At 35.0% G+C, this 17,773-nt stretch overlaps 1 protein-coding gene across 2 annotated transcripts in view; it reads left to right on the top strand.

Annotated features, from left to right (window-relative positions):
* CPED1 (cadherin like and PC-esterase domain containing 1) overlaps positions 1-17,773 on the top strand; it is a 268,666-nt gene that overhangs the window by 58,541 nt on the left and 192,352 nt on the right. For both annotated transcript variants that reach the window (XM_081147894.1, XM_081147893.1), the window contains exons 4-5: positions 1,608-1,714; positions 4,841-4,916. In XM_081147894.1, the coding sequence (XP_081004020.1) occupies positions 1,608-1,714; positions 4,841-4,916 (183 nt within the window). The remainder of the gene's footprint in view (positions 1-1,607; positions 1,715-4,840; positions 4,917-17,773) is intronic.

Here is a 17,773-nt window from a genome sequence, read left to right as displayed (position 1 = left end):
TTTGATTTAGTGATTTTTTTTCTACCCTGTCTTCTAATTTGCTGATCCTATCCTCAGCTTTCCCTAATCTGCTGTTTATTCCTTCCAACTTTTTATTTTTAATTTTACTATGCCATTCTTAATTTCCTTCATAGTTTCCATATATTTTCTCATCCTGTTGAGCATCCTTATGATTAATATTCTGAACTCAATATTTGATAGATTGCTTATCTCTATTTCACTTAGTTCTTCTGAGAATTCTTTTGTTCTTTCATCTGGGGCTTTTTTTTTTTATCTCTCAATTTTGGCTGCCTATTTGGATTTTTTTCTATGTATTAGATAAATATGCTAGGACTCCCAGTCTTTTAGATGGTCTCCAGTGCAGGCCAGTGTCAGATGCTGTTTGTGACTTGAGTACTCTGTTTGAAGTTTTCCACACTCCACAGCTTATGGTTCCCTCTGCTGGGCTGGGTGCATTTGGACTGGACCAAGATACACAGCAAGGTCTGCTTTTCCAAGTCCTGGGTCCAGAAGCAAATCAGGCAAAGCCTCAAAGCACCCAGAGGCTAATTGTTATTCAATCTCTTAAAGACCCTCAGGCTATAGAAATTCCACATACTCCACATTGTGGAGTGAGATGTGTTCCAACAGAGTGAGGCAATTGCTCCCCACCAGACAAAAGCTGCTTGGAAGGTAAATGTCTGCCTGAGAAAGATTCCTTCTGTAGTATGGGCGAATGACTCAGCACAGGAATCCAAATGGCTGCCCCCTGAGCTCTATCACCTGAGCCAGCATCCCTAGTTCTCCTCACACAGCTCTAGTCCACTCTGCTCTCCCCCTGCTCGAGTCCAAGGAGACTGGCTGCACAGGAAACTTTGTGCATTTTCCCTTCTATAGGGTGCCTGCATTTCCATCCATCTCTCCCTGGAAGACAGAATCCCCCCTGCTTTTCACAGCCAGATGTTATGTGGGCACATTTCTCAGTTCTAGTGCTCTGGGCTAGGAAGCCCAGCTTGAGATTTAGGCCCCAGAGTTCTCAGTGGGAATGCCCCACATCTGAGGTATTCCTTCAGATCTTCAGCTGGTGCCTGTGGGAGCCTGGCCAGCCCTCTCATGCCTCTGCACTTCCTACCAGTCTCTATGTGGTCTCCACTTTACGTCCTTGATTATGAGGGTGCCCTCCTGCTAGTCTTCATTATTCAGGATGGTTTTTCTCTATTTTAGTTGTAATTCCAGTTTGGCCCTGGGAGAGTGTCAGTGTAGCTTGCACTTAATCTGTTGCTATCTTGGAACCCTCCTCTCCTATCTTAAAAGACTTTATAATCTTATTTCCTCCCAATTTCCAAATAAGACTATAAATTTATAACATTCCAATTATAGTTTTTTAAAGGAATTTTATGAGATTGCTTCAAATAATTGAATTTTTCCTATGATACAATATTAAATATAAATTTTAAAAGTTTAATTTTAGTTACTTTAAATATTCGCTTTTAAATATATTCGGAATCATTCTTGCCTGTGTTCTAGGACCAAAATAATTATATTTTTTAATCTGAAGATGTAAATGCTGCCTTTATAAAAGTCTGATAATTTTTTGTTGTTGTTTTTCAATGTTCTTTTTCTATTAGGTGATTTGCTCTCTTGGGATCTGCTCATTTGCCTGTCTTCTAGGAAAGCTGGTGGAAATCCCTGCATATCCAAGGAAGATGTGTGCCAGTTAAGCTTACATCAAAAGGTAAATACTCTTTTTCAAATGTGCACAGATTGTATCAGCCCCATATATATTACCACCAGTATCTCTTGTTCTATAATGTTCAAAAGTCTCAGAATTAGATCCTTTATATGTTTGGGGAAAGTTCCAATGGACATGTTTGGGGAAATTTCAAATACACTTTACCATAAAATGTTCACCATTTTTTGTTTGATAGAATCCCCCTCAACTTCATCTGCTACCAATAAGGACCCAGTTTTACCTAGCAGGTCCCAAAACTTGATTCAGAAGTCCATAGCTTATGGATTTTGCTTACCCTGGCCATATGTTCATTCAAAGTTGTAAAATCTTTATTCTCTAGATCACTACTTTAACTTTTTCAGTTACAGTAGTATCCTGCATTCTAATCCTTTCAAAGGTATGAAAGATTTTATGCCAAGAAAAATATTGGACCATTTGGGTGATTATGATGTAGATTAATCAATTGTAACAAAATCTCCACTCTGGTGGGGGATGTTGATAATGGGGGAGGTTGTGCACATGTGGGGGCAGTGGGTATATGGGAAATCTCTGTACCTGCTGCTCAATTTTGCTGTGAACTTCAACTGCCCCCCAAAATAAAGCTTGATAAAAAATATTTATTGCAATGTGAAACTGGAGAAGCTCATCATATAAAAGTTAGCTGAACCAAGTGAAAACTTCTATGACGATGTTCCACTTGATAATGATGCAAATCTTATAAACTTTATGATGTACATAAAAAAATAAGCCCGAGGATAGAGAAGAACATTATTAGGTTTAGCAATTACAAAGTTAAAGTATGTGTAATATAGCTGATTTGCTGCAGCTGTATAGCCTTTGAATTTGTTTATTCCTTTGTGCTGAGTCATTTAGTTTAGCTGCTTAGTTTGGTGCTCGGTTCCAGATTAGAATGGAGATATTTCTGGTGTTACATGTCACCATAATTATGTCATCCTCTGTGACTCTGTGAATTCCAAAGATATGCTTTAGAGGAAAGAGCATGGGAAGAGGTCACTTGGTGGGGGATGGGAAAATCGAAGGTGGAAGGGGAGAATAGTTACTTCCCTTGGTTTGACTGAGTTTCTGAAGCAAGTGCTTTGTTGACCCTGAGTCAGTTCATTTTTCTGATTCATGGTCTCAAATGAAAAGTCATCTCTCTGATGAGACACAGCAAAGTACCTTTCTATGTGAGGCCTGTGCACACTGTGCACTATCTTTGTAGCACCTACACAAATTTTTTTGGCCCATTAGTTTTGTAACCCGTGTTACCAAGACTTTTCTGTTCCTTTCAGTTTGTAGCGGACAATGGGACTTGGGATGCTTTAAGCATTTGCAGTGACAGCACATTTGCTCTGAGCCCTTCAAGAAGTGGGAGAAGGTTTTAAACTGGACCTGTGCCAGTATACAGTCTTTAATGTTACTTACCTAATGCTGGTTATCTTTCTAGGTCTTTCTATTGTTAAAGATTCTATTTAGTCAATAGCAACTGAGTCATTTTGCCTGCTATGGGGGAAAATGTTTCAAGTTTATTGCCTTTTGAAGCTTTTTACATCTGGAAGATGCTTTGTATGTTAACTTAAGGAAAAAAAACCCTCAAACCGTTGGTATGAGTTTCCCATATTTTTGCACTGCTCTGTCCCTGACCTCCAGCCTATCCTAGGAATTCTGAATGGAAATCTTCAGGAATTTATGAAAACCCTTCTTTTCCTACATTTAGTCTCTGAACTGTCTGTCTTACGAATTTAAGAAACGTAGACATTTCTAAGATCTATCAGGCCCTATACTTACAGCCTTTTCTCAGTTCCCAGTGCAATAAGAATGAAAGTGGCTCTGACTTTGGTATCTCTGTAGACTTTCACATGGAGTGTTTAGGAATGTTGCTGGTGCAGATTCACAGAGTAGGTTCTGCTGAAGTCTGAGCTATATTCATATATGGCCTGGGCTGAAATTTCCTGAATAAATGAAGAGGAGTTAACAGGATTGCAACAGTTGGAGAATATTTAATTGATGGACTGTTTCAAAACACTTTAAATGAACTATTCATTAAAAAACAAACAAACTACAACTATGATTGAATTGTTAAAATCTAAGAGCAGAAGTGGAATTTAAAGACCATAGACTCTAACTGCTTTACTTTACAAATGGAGAAAATGAGAAAGAGAAGCCAAGTGATGGACTTAAGGTTACTATTTTGTTAACTGTGAGAAGTGGGACTACAATCCGTGTTCCTGGTTCCCTCACTTTTCTATAACTGCAGCTGAGTTCTTTTTATCTAATCATGCCAGCAGAACACAGTAGAGAAGCTGCAGTATTTTCTTAGTTTACAGTGAATTAATTTGAAACTAATCAATAATTGTTCAAAACTGAATCTGATATTCAAGGTAATTTACACTTATCTCTTCCTGTTGGTTTTGAAAAGGCTTTATCATATTTGGAATTACTTTTGAGATTTTGTTGATAATAGCTAGTTAACCAATCTGTAAATTCAGAAGAGGAGAGAATTAACTTGTTTGTATCATTATAAGTTAAAGTATGTATTTGAATTTGTGATAATATTTATGAAGCTTTTTAAGAATAAATTTTTGTTAAAATAGAGTTTTGTGATAACTGCGCTTTTTATTTGGAAACAATAATGACCTTCAGTATGAAGTGAAATGTATCTATGAAGTTTTGAAATAGTTTTAACACTGAATTTCAACTAAATGTCTGTGATTCAGATCACTGAGGGCCTTTGGAACTTTGGACTTTAGTTGACTTTGAGGTATGTTATGTTTAGTACTATTTTTTGCCAAAGCTAAATTTGAAACTATGAAGTTATTTGTGTTACTCTATTTGCCATAAGGACATAGTGTTTCCTTTTATTTCTAGCAAATGTCATGACTTTGAAATATATCAAGGTTTTCAAGAGTATTCCCAGATATTTTAAAGGCTTCTAATGTTTTAATTTTATGTTATAAAATAAACCACCTTATTATTTTGGATCTAAATGTTGACTTGCAGATATTTGAGGGATGGGTGTGGATGGTGTAGACAAACCTTCACATCTGTATACCCCCTGGATTTTTGTGTTTTCTTTGCTTTAGCATTTATGAATGCCCGACTCACCAGAATCTTTTTCATTCCTTTCAGGTAAACATATTACCAGAAATACAACATCAGCTTTGCAGAAAGGAAGGATTATGTCAAATAACTCGAAGATTTCCAGGTAATCTTTCATTTGCTTCCTTATGCATAAATGTGAAATATGTAGGCTTCCTTAGGAGACACCATCTGATAGATGGAGATCTCAGGTCAGCATATTAAGCTCCTTTGCTTACCAATTCCACTATCACAAATCTCCCAGAATCCACAAGGTTTTACCAATGGAAATACCTTGATAATAAGAAATACAAGTGTAGCATTAATATTGTTTCTTTTAGTTTTGCCTTCTTTCTTTCTAGGTAAATATTTCTTGTCTTCCTATATGTTTGTCTTTAATACATTTGCTGCTTTATTTTAAAAGCAATTATTTTAGTACTTCTTAATTATATAAAACTTGAAATTAAAAAAAAAATTCTTCATGATTAAGTGATTCTGATCCTAATAAATGTGTTTCTTCTTTCTAAAATCCTCTCAATTTGTGTATGTGTTTAAAACAGGATACTGACTAAATTCTATGTCTTGACAACATTAGAAATTGGGATAAAAATTATTATCTCATTTTCTCATAGATTCCCAGAGTGGAGAAAAAAAAATCAGATGTTATATGAGTCTTCATAGATGAAATTATAGTCTACTTTAAAACTCATCAGTGAAAGGGTTCTTCAGATTTCTTATTTAAAATCCATTTAATGTTTAATGGCTATGCCCCTAGAAAGTATTTTACTATATAATTAAAATTTAGATCTACATAGCTTTAATTATTTTTAAAATTAATTTTTGTCCAAATGGAATTAGAAAAATAAATTCTTAACCCATCACCTTTTCGTGGGGTTTCTGCTTTCACAGCAAACATTAACCACATTGGTACGTACCATTATAAAGACTACAGTCTTTTTACCACTAGGATTTATTTTAATCCTTGTTGTTTACCAAGGATTAAAATAAATTAAAGTGAATCAGCAATTAAACTTTTAATTTAAGATACTTGTATAAAAAAATGATAGCTGTATAAATTTGGTTCTGTAGTTACTCTTTTAAATCACAATGGTAACTGATGCCATAATCTCTAAATTTGTTTTGTTTTTTTAAACATCAGCTGGATAGTTTTTTATTTTATTTAACAGAAGTAATGTAAGGAGGAAGTAAAATAATTACTTGCATTAATACTTTACTAATAAGTCTGGAAATATAGTTAAGGCAATTTGAAAAAAAAAATGTTCACATTTTGAAGAGTGCCTACAGATTTTTAAGTTTTTGTTGTCATTGTTTTTGCTATTTACATTTCAAAATGGTTGACTCAGAACATTAAGTTTCTTTAGTATTAAAATTAGCAACATAGAATCATGGGAATGAAAGCCCATTTAAAGCCAGAAATGAAGTTTTATTTCTGTTTTGTTTTCTTTAAACATTTTTATTCTTAAGAACATTTGTAAGTTCTAGCTATATGTCCTTTCTCCACTCTGTTTAGTGTGTTATTTTTTATTTATCTTCATGACTAACAAGATAGTTTTATGGACTATATAGCTTTTAAATGAAATTATTTCTCCTGTCATGTTTTCTTAGCTCAGTTGCTTTAAAAGAATATATCTCCAGCATTGTTTTATGATTTAAACTTTATAAACAATAGCTTTTGTTGTAGACTTTTTCTATGACTATATAGTATATAATATAAACAGTATTAATAAGATTAAAACATATTATCTGTTGTGAATACTGAATATTTAACATTGAATACATATTAAATAACAACATGTCAGTACCTAAACATATACGGTAGTACTACTAAAAAGGCAAGATTGTAAAACTAAACACAATACTACATAATTTAGCCATTTTAGTTAAAACCAAAATGGTCCATGCCATTTTAAGCTGTGCTTTATTTAGAGAAAGGTAAAACACAAATTTTGAAACCAGAGATTTTAGCTCTGCCATCTATTAGCTATGTGACTTAACTTCAGGGTGCTTTTTTTGGTGTTTTTTGTTTTTTTTTTTAATCCATAAAGTGAGAATAATGAGACTATTTCATAAATTAAATTTAAAAAATAAAGTAGATAATATATATATGTGTGTGTGTATAATTTTATTTGAAGAATAAAAACTATTATATATGATCCCTAACACAATGCTCAAAAAATGGTAACTGGATCACCCTAGATTTGAAAAATCAAGCAACAGGCCTCTTAATACATAGTAATTTTTTCTTTTATGAGTGATTATCACTAAAATTTTATATACCTGTCAAAAAGTGTGAGAGGTCTGAGATTTCTTCTTAATTTTAAACTTCCAAGTCAGCCTGCCACAGCTTCATGGGGGCTGGCAGGAGACACGAGACGCCCATGTCAGAGAAAAATGATTATTATTTACAGCAATAGCTGTAGTCACACTATCAGCATTTGCACTGGTTCACTGAGTCCCAGTTCCCATAGGGCGATGTGAAGAGGATAGCTGACACTTGTACTTAGTGGTTTGTGGTTCAAGAGAGGGACTCCTAGTTTAGGGAGTCTGACTATTTTATAATGGGCAGTGAACATGCCTGCCCTTTGCCCCAGAGGGAGACATTATTTTTGTTACATTGAACAAAATCTTCTCTTTGCTCTGGATGTTATGCTATCTTTTTATTTCAAAGCTATCTGATATGTAAATGTCTTTGAAAAGACAGTTCAGAACAAAGATGGTCAGTGCCTCTGTTTGCAAACTGCAGAAATGTGAAAGATAAATGGAGAAGTGTTTCTCAACAGTTTCAGAGATTACCTGGTAAATTCCAGCTCTGAAGCTTAACAAATGTGTAATTCTGAGCAAGATTTAAAGCCTAGTTGTGCTTCATTTTTCTTATTTATAAAAATACAGTGTTTGGCAATGATCAATAATGCTGAGATTCCATGCTTCCACAGTGCGTTTTTCCCATACAGAGGTGTTGTCCCAGATTTTATCTTAGTAGGTAGAGACAAAAATGCTAAGAAAAGATGGATGATCATACTGGTAAACATAGTTGGGACCCTGCAAGTGTGACAGGGCAGAGTTTGGGCAGATGTAGAAGAGCACTTGAAGACAGCATGTGAGACTAACAGTCTGTTCCATTCCAAAGCTAAACAGAGTGTACCTGCCATTAGATTTGTGATTCATACGGAAAGGCACAAATCCATGAAATTTTTATTGGCTAACAAACAGATTTATTTTTATCTTGCCATTTAATGCTTTGCTTAAAAAAAAAATGTTTTGCAATGTTTAGTTGGCCCAAACTTGTTGGAATGTTTTTTGTTGTTTTTTATTAAGTTTGCTTTTTTTTTTGATAAAAATGATTTCCTTTCCATATTTGAAATGTAAGTACAAAACATCAGAGAATTGTTTTATTTGATTTGTGAGTTGTTGTTTTTGTTCTTTTACATGCAGGATCACCATCCAAAAGGTCAGGGTTAGGAGTGGGCCAAATTTTTGGCTATTACTTATTCTTTCCAGTAGTATTATCTTAGCCGTGAGCAGTGGCTTACACTTAAAGTTTGAAATGTACCCAAAATTGTACATAAAATGTAGCATTTGGAACATTTTAGGATCTGTGTCATTATTTTTTAGTAGCATGTGCATACATAAAGAAAAAAATAAAACAATAAATAAAATATAATACTTTTTGTTGTATCTAAACAAGACTGGACTTTAAAAAATTATAGTTATTTACTACCAAATATAAAACATAGCTTTAAAATAACATAATTGAAATTACTTTTAAACAATGACCAATAATAGTTATTTATCTCTTATGTCACTGATGACTGTTTTTAATATTTTAGGTTTAAAAATTCCTATTTATCATATGATATCAGTAAAATATTATCAGAGAATCAGGTAGCCTACCTTGAATTTAAACAAAGCATCATGGAAATTGTCAATGTTTAATACCATTTGAGGACTTTTAGTGCTTTCACTTATTTCCTCCCCTCTGTTATAAATTGGTGGAATGTTTTTCTTCCAACAAGAGTACAAGAAGTGAGACATTTCAGTGTTAAAGAAGATTGGGAACTTATGTCTACGAGGCAATCAGGCAGACTCTCAGAGAAGGCCAGTTTGCTTGTTCTCTGTGCTCTCAAATGCTGCCACCCAACCCTGTGTCTCCTGTAGCTCTTTCCGGCTTCTATCTTTCCAAAGACTTCCACTTCCTGTTTTACAAATGATTATATCCTTTATGCAAAACATTCTTTTCCCCAAGCAAAACTCTCATCTCTTTAGAAGCTAGGTGATAGTAAAAAGTAAGCTGATGGAACTAATGCAGACTAAATTACATCCTTACCAGGGTCATAAGCCTCTTAGATGTATTTGCATTTTTATAAAAAAAGCTTGCAAACCCAATAAATTTATAATTGGTAGAATTTCTGGAAGTGCATTCAAATTCCCATTTAATTTATCAGCAAGTCATTCATTCCCAAAGCTTACCTAATCTATCTACTTGTCTCCATCTGTACCATGACCAGCCTAGTCCAAGTCCTTCCCATTTCCTTTCTTGTTCTATGCTCCCTCTGTTCACACATCTTTGCATTTCCTTAAACCCTTGGTAACTCCAGCTTTTTCCCCCCATTTTTTAATTGATTTTTTTTTGAGAGATAGAGACAGAGGAAGAAAAACATAAATGTGAGAGAGAAACATTGATCTGTTGCCTTCTGTAGGTGCCCTGAGCAGGAATGGAACCCTCAACTAGGTATGTACCCTGACGGGAATCAAACTGTGACCTTTTGGTGTATGGGATGACGCTCCAACCAGCTGAGTCACCTGGCCAGAGCTGGGAACTCCAACTTTGATTTTTCTTATGAAACAATGATTTTGTTAACCCTGAGAATGATGAATCTGGGTTTTCTCCTAAATCCTTAATCTCTGGATTTGGGAGGGATTGTCAACATCTCTTCGCTGCTCCTCCTTACTGTTATCTATCAACATCTTGATTATTCAACATATTTAATAAGAAAATTATCACCTGCATTAAGGTTTTCCTCCTACTTCAAATCTACCATCATTCTTGTCAGAATGATGTTTATAAAAATGACCTGTTTAGCAACCTATTATCACAGCTCTTTGATCTCATCAAACTGCTAGCTTCATTTCCTCGTCAGCTTCAGCCTCCCACTTCTATATCCTTGCTCAGGAACCTGCATCATGGAGAACTGCTTCATCTTTGAAAGCTTAAACTAACTCACCACTTTATAATCACAGCCTTTCTGTCCTTTTCAGTCCTTCAGTGTTACTGAGCCACGAATCTCAAATGTCACTTTTGGTACTCTTAAGTCTGCTGCTTTCTTCACATCTTTCAGGCATTTTTTATTGTAATTTCTTTCCTACCATGTCTGGATTATTTAGTCTGCCACTTGAAGTATTTCCATACAAGTACCTCCAACGTTTACATTTTTCTTCCACACCACCCCTTAAATCATTTATAGAAAAACATCCTACAATCTTATTTCTCTGTTCCATACAACAAACACTGGAGAAAATCATACAAGTTTACATTCGATTCCAAGAATATTTTTCCTCACTTGCTAAAATAGGACTCAAACTACTCCTGCAGTTGTCACCCCAACCTCCACCAACAGTGCAACTGGCCAGTGGCACCTGAAGCAACATCTCCTAACTTTCCTCTAAAATACTTAAGAAAACACATGTAAGAAAATTTAAGAACTACTCATAGCACTCACATGATAGAAGAATATAGGAGGAATTCCCAAGCATATAAGGCTGATAGAAGAAAATTGTAGTTCCTACTGCTCTCTTCAGGTCAGTATAAGTAAAGAAGACCATCTCCTCCATGATTAGAATTTATTTCACAAGAAAAGCCAGCAAAGTGTGCTAGTAGTTTGGTTGTGGTTTGTAAAAGTATGTCTCCCAACAGTTTTAGCCTGCCCAGTTGGGTTAGATAAGTTAGACACCAGGAAATGGAACTTAATCTGTCATTCAACAACTATAGGTCTCAGAAAAGTCAAGTGGTTGGCCAAAGATACATTTCTTCCAAATTGAGCGTATTGTTTTAAAAATGAAAAAAAAATAAAGAAGAAAATAAATATCCTGAATTCACCAACCTAGAGATAATTACTAGAAACATTTGTGCATATATTTCATATTGAAAATCTGAACTACTATTACTCAAGAATGTCTTCCAAGTGAAGTCTACCTGATTTGGTAAGCTAGATTTACACTTAGCTCCTATTATACCTTCTGAAAGCCTCTGTTATAGCCAAGCCATATTGTATCTTAGTTGCATTTGTATGTGTTTGTCTCCCCTCACGGACTGAGACTTCCTTATTTTCCACTTCTCAAGCTAAGTGCATGGTCATAGTTCCTGGTATATAATAGTCACTCGAATATTTTAAAATGAAAGACTTGAGAAGATTCTAATGGAGGGAGTTAGAGTTGTGGAAGGGGGCCCTGCCCATCATCAGAGTGTTTTGGCAATGCTTGGATGGATTCATCCATTTACCCATTCTGAGCTCAATATTGAGCTGGTGCTATGGGTCAGAGAAGAGAGGCAAGAGAAGATGAAAATCCTCTAGAATAGAATTACCCATTTTGAGTAATAAGATATTTATATCTATGAAAGAAAAAGTGAACTATTATTACACATATACAAAGCAGACTGGTATCAATATATAAATTACATGATGTAGTACCAACTTCTAGGTGATTACCATTGTAGCCAAGAGACAGATCACCTTATTGCTATTTAAAAGGACAAACTTAACACTTTCTCCCATTGTTGGTTGATCCGCATTCCTGCAGGCTGGAGATGGACATGTGCTTCCCTTAGTCAGGCTATTAGTTTCATACCATTTCAACCCAAAATACTTTAAATATTCGTTCACCATTTCTTTAGAGGAGAAACTAAGTGCTGACTGCCAGAAGCATGGAGTAGGAAGACAATGGTGAGAGTTCCCTCTCTTGACTTATCCAGTAATGTTTTACTACTTCTTATAGATTAACTCACTACGTTGTTTTCTTTATCTTAATGGTTCTACATTTAGGGCAGAGGAAATAAACCCAATACTTTTTGCTGACTATTGTGTTTCAGCATTTTTCCTCCATGGGTTCTGTGAAAGAAAGTGAGTGTCTGAGATATAGCCAGAAAGCTAAAACAGAAAGAAAGATCATTGATCTAGATTACAGTGGATGCCAAGTGGATTGTTTTTCTTTTTAAAACTCTAAACCTTAAAAAATCTCAGAAGCTCTATTTAATGAAGAAATGGAATTGCTTTGATTAATAATGGGTAGGATCCTCCCCTCTTCATTCTCTCCTTTGCCCTTTCTTTTCTTCTTCCTGGTAGCCCATGGAGGCAACCTCATGACACCTGCAGACCCTATAAATAAGGAACTTTAGTATACAAAGAGTTGACAGCAGTCAGTGGGAATGGGAAATAGTTTTTTGATTCTTTCTATCTACCAAGCAGGAAAGTTAGCAGAAATGTTATTCTCTTTCCTTTTTGTATCCTGGTTAAATCTTTGGCCACTCATGAGAAGGAAGTTAATGCAAAGAGAAATCAAATTTTAAAAATGATCCAACATGCATTTATAAAATTTCTTTTACCTTTCCTTTTTTAATGCCTCTATTAAAAAAAATATATACATTAATTATTAAAAGAGTAAAATATTCAAATAAAAAAAAAACAAGAAAAAATGTAAATTTAGTGAAATTATACAATTTTCCATAACTTCCCTATTCAATTTTTACATACTGAAGTATTATGCAATTCAAGTGTTGTATATTTATCATAAAAACTATGAAGACGTTAAAAATGATGGAGATCTACATTTATTGAGATAGAAAAATATTCACACCATATGGTTGAGTTAAAAATAAAAATATATTTTGCACTAGCCGGTTTTGCTAAGGGGTTAGAGCATCGGACCAGCCAAGGGCATGTACCTTGGTTGCAGGCTCAGTCTCAGTTGCAACCACTCGATGTGTCTCTCTCACATGGGTGTTTCTCTCTCTCTCTCTCTCTCTCCCTCCCTTCCACTCTCTCTGAAAAAGCAATGGAAAAAATATCCTTAGGTGAGGATTAATAAAATAAAAAAATAAAAAATAAATATTTTGTGTTTTATGTCTTGCCTATTTATATATCTATGTAAAATGTATATTAATATGTTTTAAATATATATATATTTACATATATACATATATATTAATTTATGTAGCACTCACAATATCTCCATAAAGTAGATGTCAATATTATTCCTATTTTATTCAGGTGTAGCCAAGTGAGGTGACTTTCCAGGATCACATGTCTGACATGAGCTATCTGCACATAGGCTCTGGAGTATGAATCTGGAGCCCATTTTTTTAACCACTTCACTCTGCCAAACTCCTCAGGGTGGCATTTAAAACCCCCCATGGTCTGAGGCAGTCTGCATTTCTCCCTGGTCTCCCATTATTTCCTCAACATAACTCTCTGCTCAAGTGGAGCTCCTCCCTTCACTGTCCCTTCAATAGCATACTTTATTGCCATCTTTTCTTCCTGGCTTTACTCTAATGACTTCATTTTGATCCCATTTTAAATTAACCATAGTGAACTAAACTTAATCATCTCTTTAAAGACCTTTTCTCCAAATACAGTCACATTCTGAGTCACTGGGTGGTTAGGACTTCACCATATGAATTTTGAGGGGACACAAACCAATCCATAATAGCCAGGAGTGAGTGAAGGAGACAGGGGACTGTGATTGGCAGTTCCACCAAATCCATATGGAGAGGGGAGAATAGATCCTCAAAAGAAGAAAGAGATACAGGTGAAGAACAAAAGATGTCTATTATTATAGGTGTTTGATACATATTTGATTGGTTATGATAAAGCCCATGAAATTCTTAAGCAGAACTATTTAGTGTCACCCCACCCCAAAAAATAATTTTAATGTAGGGAAATATTTATCTTTCCTTGTTTTCAGCACCAAGAGCTCGATACTATCCATTAGCTACCCAAATGTCCTCCTACTGGTCTACATGTGGATTTGCTTTTCTGTGCTTTTCTTGGTTGGTTTTCACATCCTATCTTGAACCCCAAATTCCCACATGTTCTCAAACTTTGCTTCTGCTCTCCAGAGCTAGTTAAATATGATAAATTAATTAACGCCACTATCCTTCCCTCTTTCAAATGTACATTTTTCACCACAGGACATACTTCAACCCAAATGAATAATTCTATTCATAAGAATTTAGACAACACTGCAGATCAGTCAGAACCACATGGAAACTGTTGAATTATGCAAATGCAGTGGTCACTTACATAGTCTGACCTAATAATAAAATTCACCACTGTCCCAATGAACCATAAATCTCTGCATTAACTAATCACAGCCAAAATCAAGTGAAGATTTTGGGAAAATGATAGCCTTGCTTCATTTCCTTGAAAATGGGAAAAAATATCTTCTGCTTACTATAGCCTGTTAGCTAAAAACTACATAATTCTTCCTTCCACTTGGCATTTCTTCAAAACTGAGACTCAAGCTTGTCAGTGTGTCTGGGATACTTCATGGCTGGTCACTGGCAAGGCGAGAGGGAAGGTCATTGGTGGCTGGTAGCACTAGGATCTGTGGATGAGCGCGAGCTCCAGACTAATTTTTTCTTGTCTTTGAGAGAAGCTAGGACAATCTCATGACCAAAAACTCTCTTGCTCTTGTGTCACAAATATACTTTGCACATTTGGCATCAGACTAGTTTGGAAGGGACAGCATGTGCATTTCCCTGTAAATATTTTGTAACTTACTGACTTCTCTGAAGCTGTGCTAAAGGCTGACTAGCTGAGGGAGCTCATTCATCCCTCTGCTCTCTGGTAGGGCACGTTTAAAAGGCCTTGACCTTTTAAAGTTAAACTGACTTGGTAAAACTTGACATTTGTGGATTATGACTTCTGTCCCTCATGCCATCATTTAGGTATATTTATTTATTTTACTTAGAGAGTTTGTTATCTTGTGCCAAACACTCTTACACACTAGGGGAAGCATTGTACAGCGAATTTGTATTCTCTGTGATCCTATGAATTCTGATTTTCAACATATCTTAATGGAACAGTTGGTAAGATTGTCACTTGTGTTGTCTAACTCTCTCCAGTAGCCCTCGTTTACTTATTTCAATGTCAAATAAGGGCAAATAGCATTGTATCTAAATAATGCCAAAACAACTTGTTAAAACACGAGCTTTAAACAATGAAATGCGATTACATAATAAAACCTTTTATTTGCATTACATAATAAAAATTCAGTAAACGATTTTTGTACTTCATTACTTTTGTTGTCCTGTTTACCCAGCCTGCATCTATTGATCAATAGTCTATGCCATCTATGTTGGACACATTCCATGACACAGAATGTAGCCTGCTAAAATAAATTATATTTGTTTGCATTTTCTTCAACAAATGCATCACCTAAACAGTGATTATGTTATTTCCCCACATCATTTCTTCCTGAGCCACTGTTTTTGCAACAGAAATATTAGCAGTGCCTCTGAAGTCTTGATAAGATCCCTAAAATCATATCTTGCTACAAAATAGTTGAAAAAGTTCTTACAGAAATGGCCAGGCTCTTTACTTTTAAGCTGCTGAAGGCAGCACTACTTGAGAATTACAAGAGCTGGGTCAAGAAGGGTGTGCAACAAATTCAGGTTCTAGGATTTAGCTGCTGAAATGGTGAAAATTCATCCTGAAATTTACATGCTTGTCTTGTTTTGTGTGGGAAGCCAATAAGCAATTGAGAACTATATTCTAACTTCAATTAGTTTGTTTATGTACTTAAAATATCTACTATATGTACATATATATTATATAGAGAGAGTATTCAGTGTTGGGGATATACAGTGTTGAACTTAAAGATAATGTCTCTCCTAGTTTCCTTCCAGTGGTAGAGATCCTCAATAGCAACAACAAAAAGCTTAAAAGTGTTAGGACAGACGAAGTGTTAGTAAGCTTGTGGTGCCCAAGACTTTGTTCATTCATTTGCATGGAAGTTCATGGCCATGGCCTGACTTTTGATTTGTAAGATATCATCAGAATTAGAAAATAAAAGCCCACTAAAGTGATGCATAAGTTGTAATGCACACAACCTCATAAAGTGTATGTTATAAAACACATTATTCATGGGAAGGTGACTAGCCTCTTGAACTTATCATTATAACTATACTAATTAACAATATAATTTATTAGGCATTTAGTGTCTTCCAGTCTGACACATTCTATTGAAAAATTTATTGATAAAGACCCAAAATGAGAATCACAGCAAGCTATAAACAATGTTCATGTCCCTAAATAGAACCTTAGAATCCTTCATTTAGTTGGTTAGCAGAAGTATAATTAACTGAATGAAAAGTGTAGGTTTGGAAGGTGTTTTGCTCGTTGATGATGGGTTGGGTGTGCTGTCTGGGAAAGAAGTATAGACTCTTTCATAGTAAACCCTCATCAAATCCTGTGATTCATTGCATCAATAACTTTTGAGACTTTCTTTAAACTTCTCTTAGCACCATCTAATGGTAAAATATGGAATTTCTCTTTTCTTGAGTAATTTTAGTTAATGATATCATGGAGCTATAGCAGCAGTCCAATCCCAGTGCTGATAGTCATTTCACAAGAAAATGTGTAGCATGTTGAATGGTCCACTTACCCCCAAAAGGATAAAAGTGGATAATTCATCCACATTAACTGAGAGGGCCTTTTGAAGGCCCAAATCCTGCCTCACCCATCTCTAAGCCTCTGTAAGAAAGTACATAGAGATAAGATTTCTAACTGAAGAGGTTAGAAGAAATCTAACTTTTCACATAGTGAAGGCAGAAATGAAGAATCTTATGGTCTGGGTATGAGGAAACCAGAATTCTAGTTTCACCCAGCTACTAACTATAGTTATATGACGAGGGAAAATACATTGTCTGTGCCTCTTTTCTAGGCTTACAAAATAGGAACAATTGTACTGACTATTTTTTGCTCAGAATTGTCATGAAAATGCTTTCAACAGAATATGTAATATAAATCCATAAAAATAATATGTGAAGTATTGTTTCTATATTAATCAAGATATCCATTTGTTGACTTGGAGAAAAAATTGAATGAGGTTTTCAGTTTAACCTGGTGACATAAAACTGTCACAACAATATTGTTCTTGTTGGAGTTATTCTGATATGGAAAAAAATAGACAGGTATTACCTAGAGTTAGAGGTTGGGTGTACATAGATAGTCATCAAACAGATTAGTACTAGTTTGGGATTTGTTTTATAATTATAGTGGGGCTTCTTGATTTATGCTACAGTGTTATTTTATAGATAAATTACCCTAAAATAATAACAAGAGGTAATGTTAATTTTTACTTTTTGTATGTCAGACACTGTGTCAAGCACTTACACACTTATTATTTAACCCTGTATAAGCATCGATGGGCATGCATTCTTAGATAAAGAAATGGAAGCTCTGAGATCCTCTGGGCTACACAACTAGAAAGAAGCAGATCCATATCTCCAGTACTATACTGTTTTTTAATGGTCACAAAAATATTTCTTTGTCTTCACCTACACTCAATATCTTCAGGCCCCTTTATCTCAAAATCCTGCTACCAATGACATTTGGATCATCCTAAAGCAATCTTCCCAATCCTAAATGACCTCACATTCTCTTTTGATGAGAAATATATTTACTGACCTCTGATTGATCTGGAAGAAAATATCTATAATTTACCTATGTACATAATTTCAACAAACCAGCCAGTATAATGCCTTAACTGTTTTGGCATAATGACATCATAGAGTGTAATGAAATTATCAAATGCTCCCTTTTATATTTGGAATCATCATGAATGTGACAGATACAAATTCAGATTGGTGTGGTGGTATTGTAAGGAAACTAAGATGCCATAGGCCTCATTGCTATTGGTGATGTGTCTTTCCAAAATGGTAAACAACTCTTGCAAATGTCACAAACA

Source organism: Miniopterus schreibersii, assembly GCF_964146895.1.
Source record: "Miniopterus schreibersii genome assembly, chromosome: 9".
NCBI lineage: Eukaryota > Metazoa > Chordata > Mammalia > Chiroptera > Miniopteridae > Miniopterus > Miniopterus schreibersii.
Note: the sequence above shows the minus strand (reverse complement) of the source record. Positions and strands in the feature narration are given on the sequence as shown.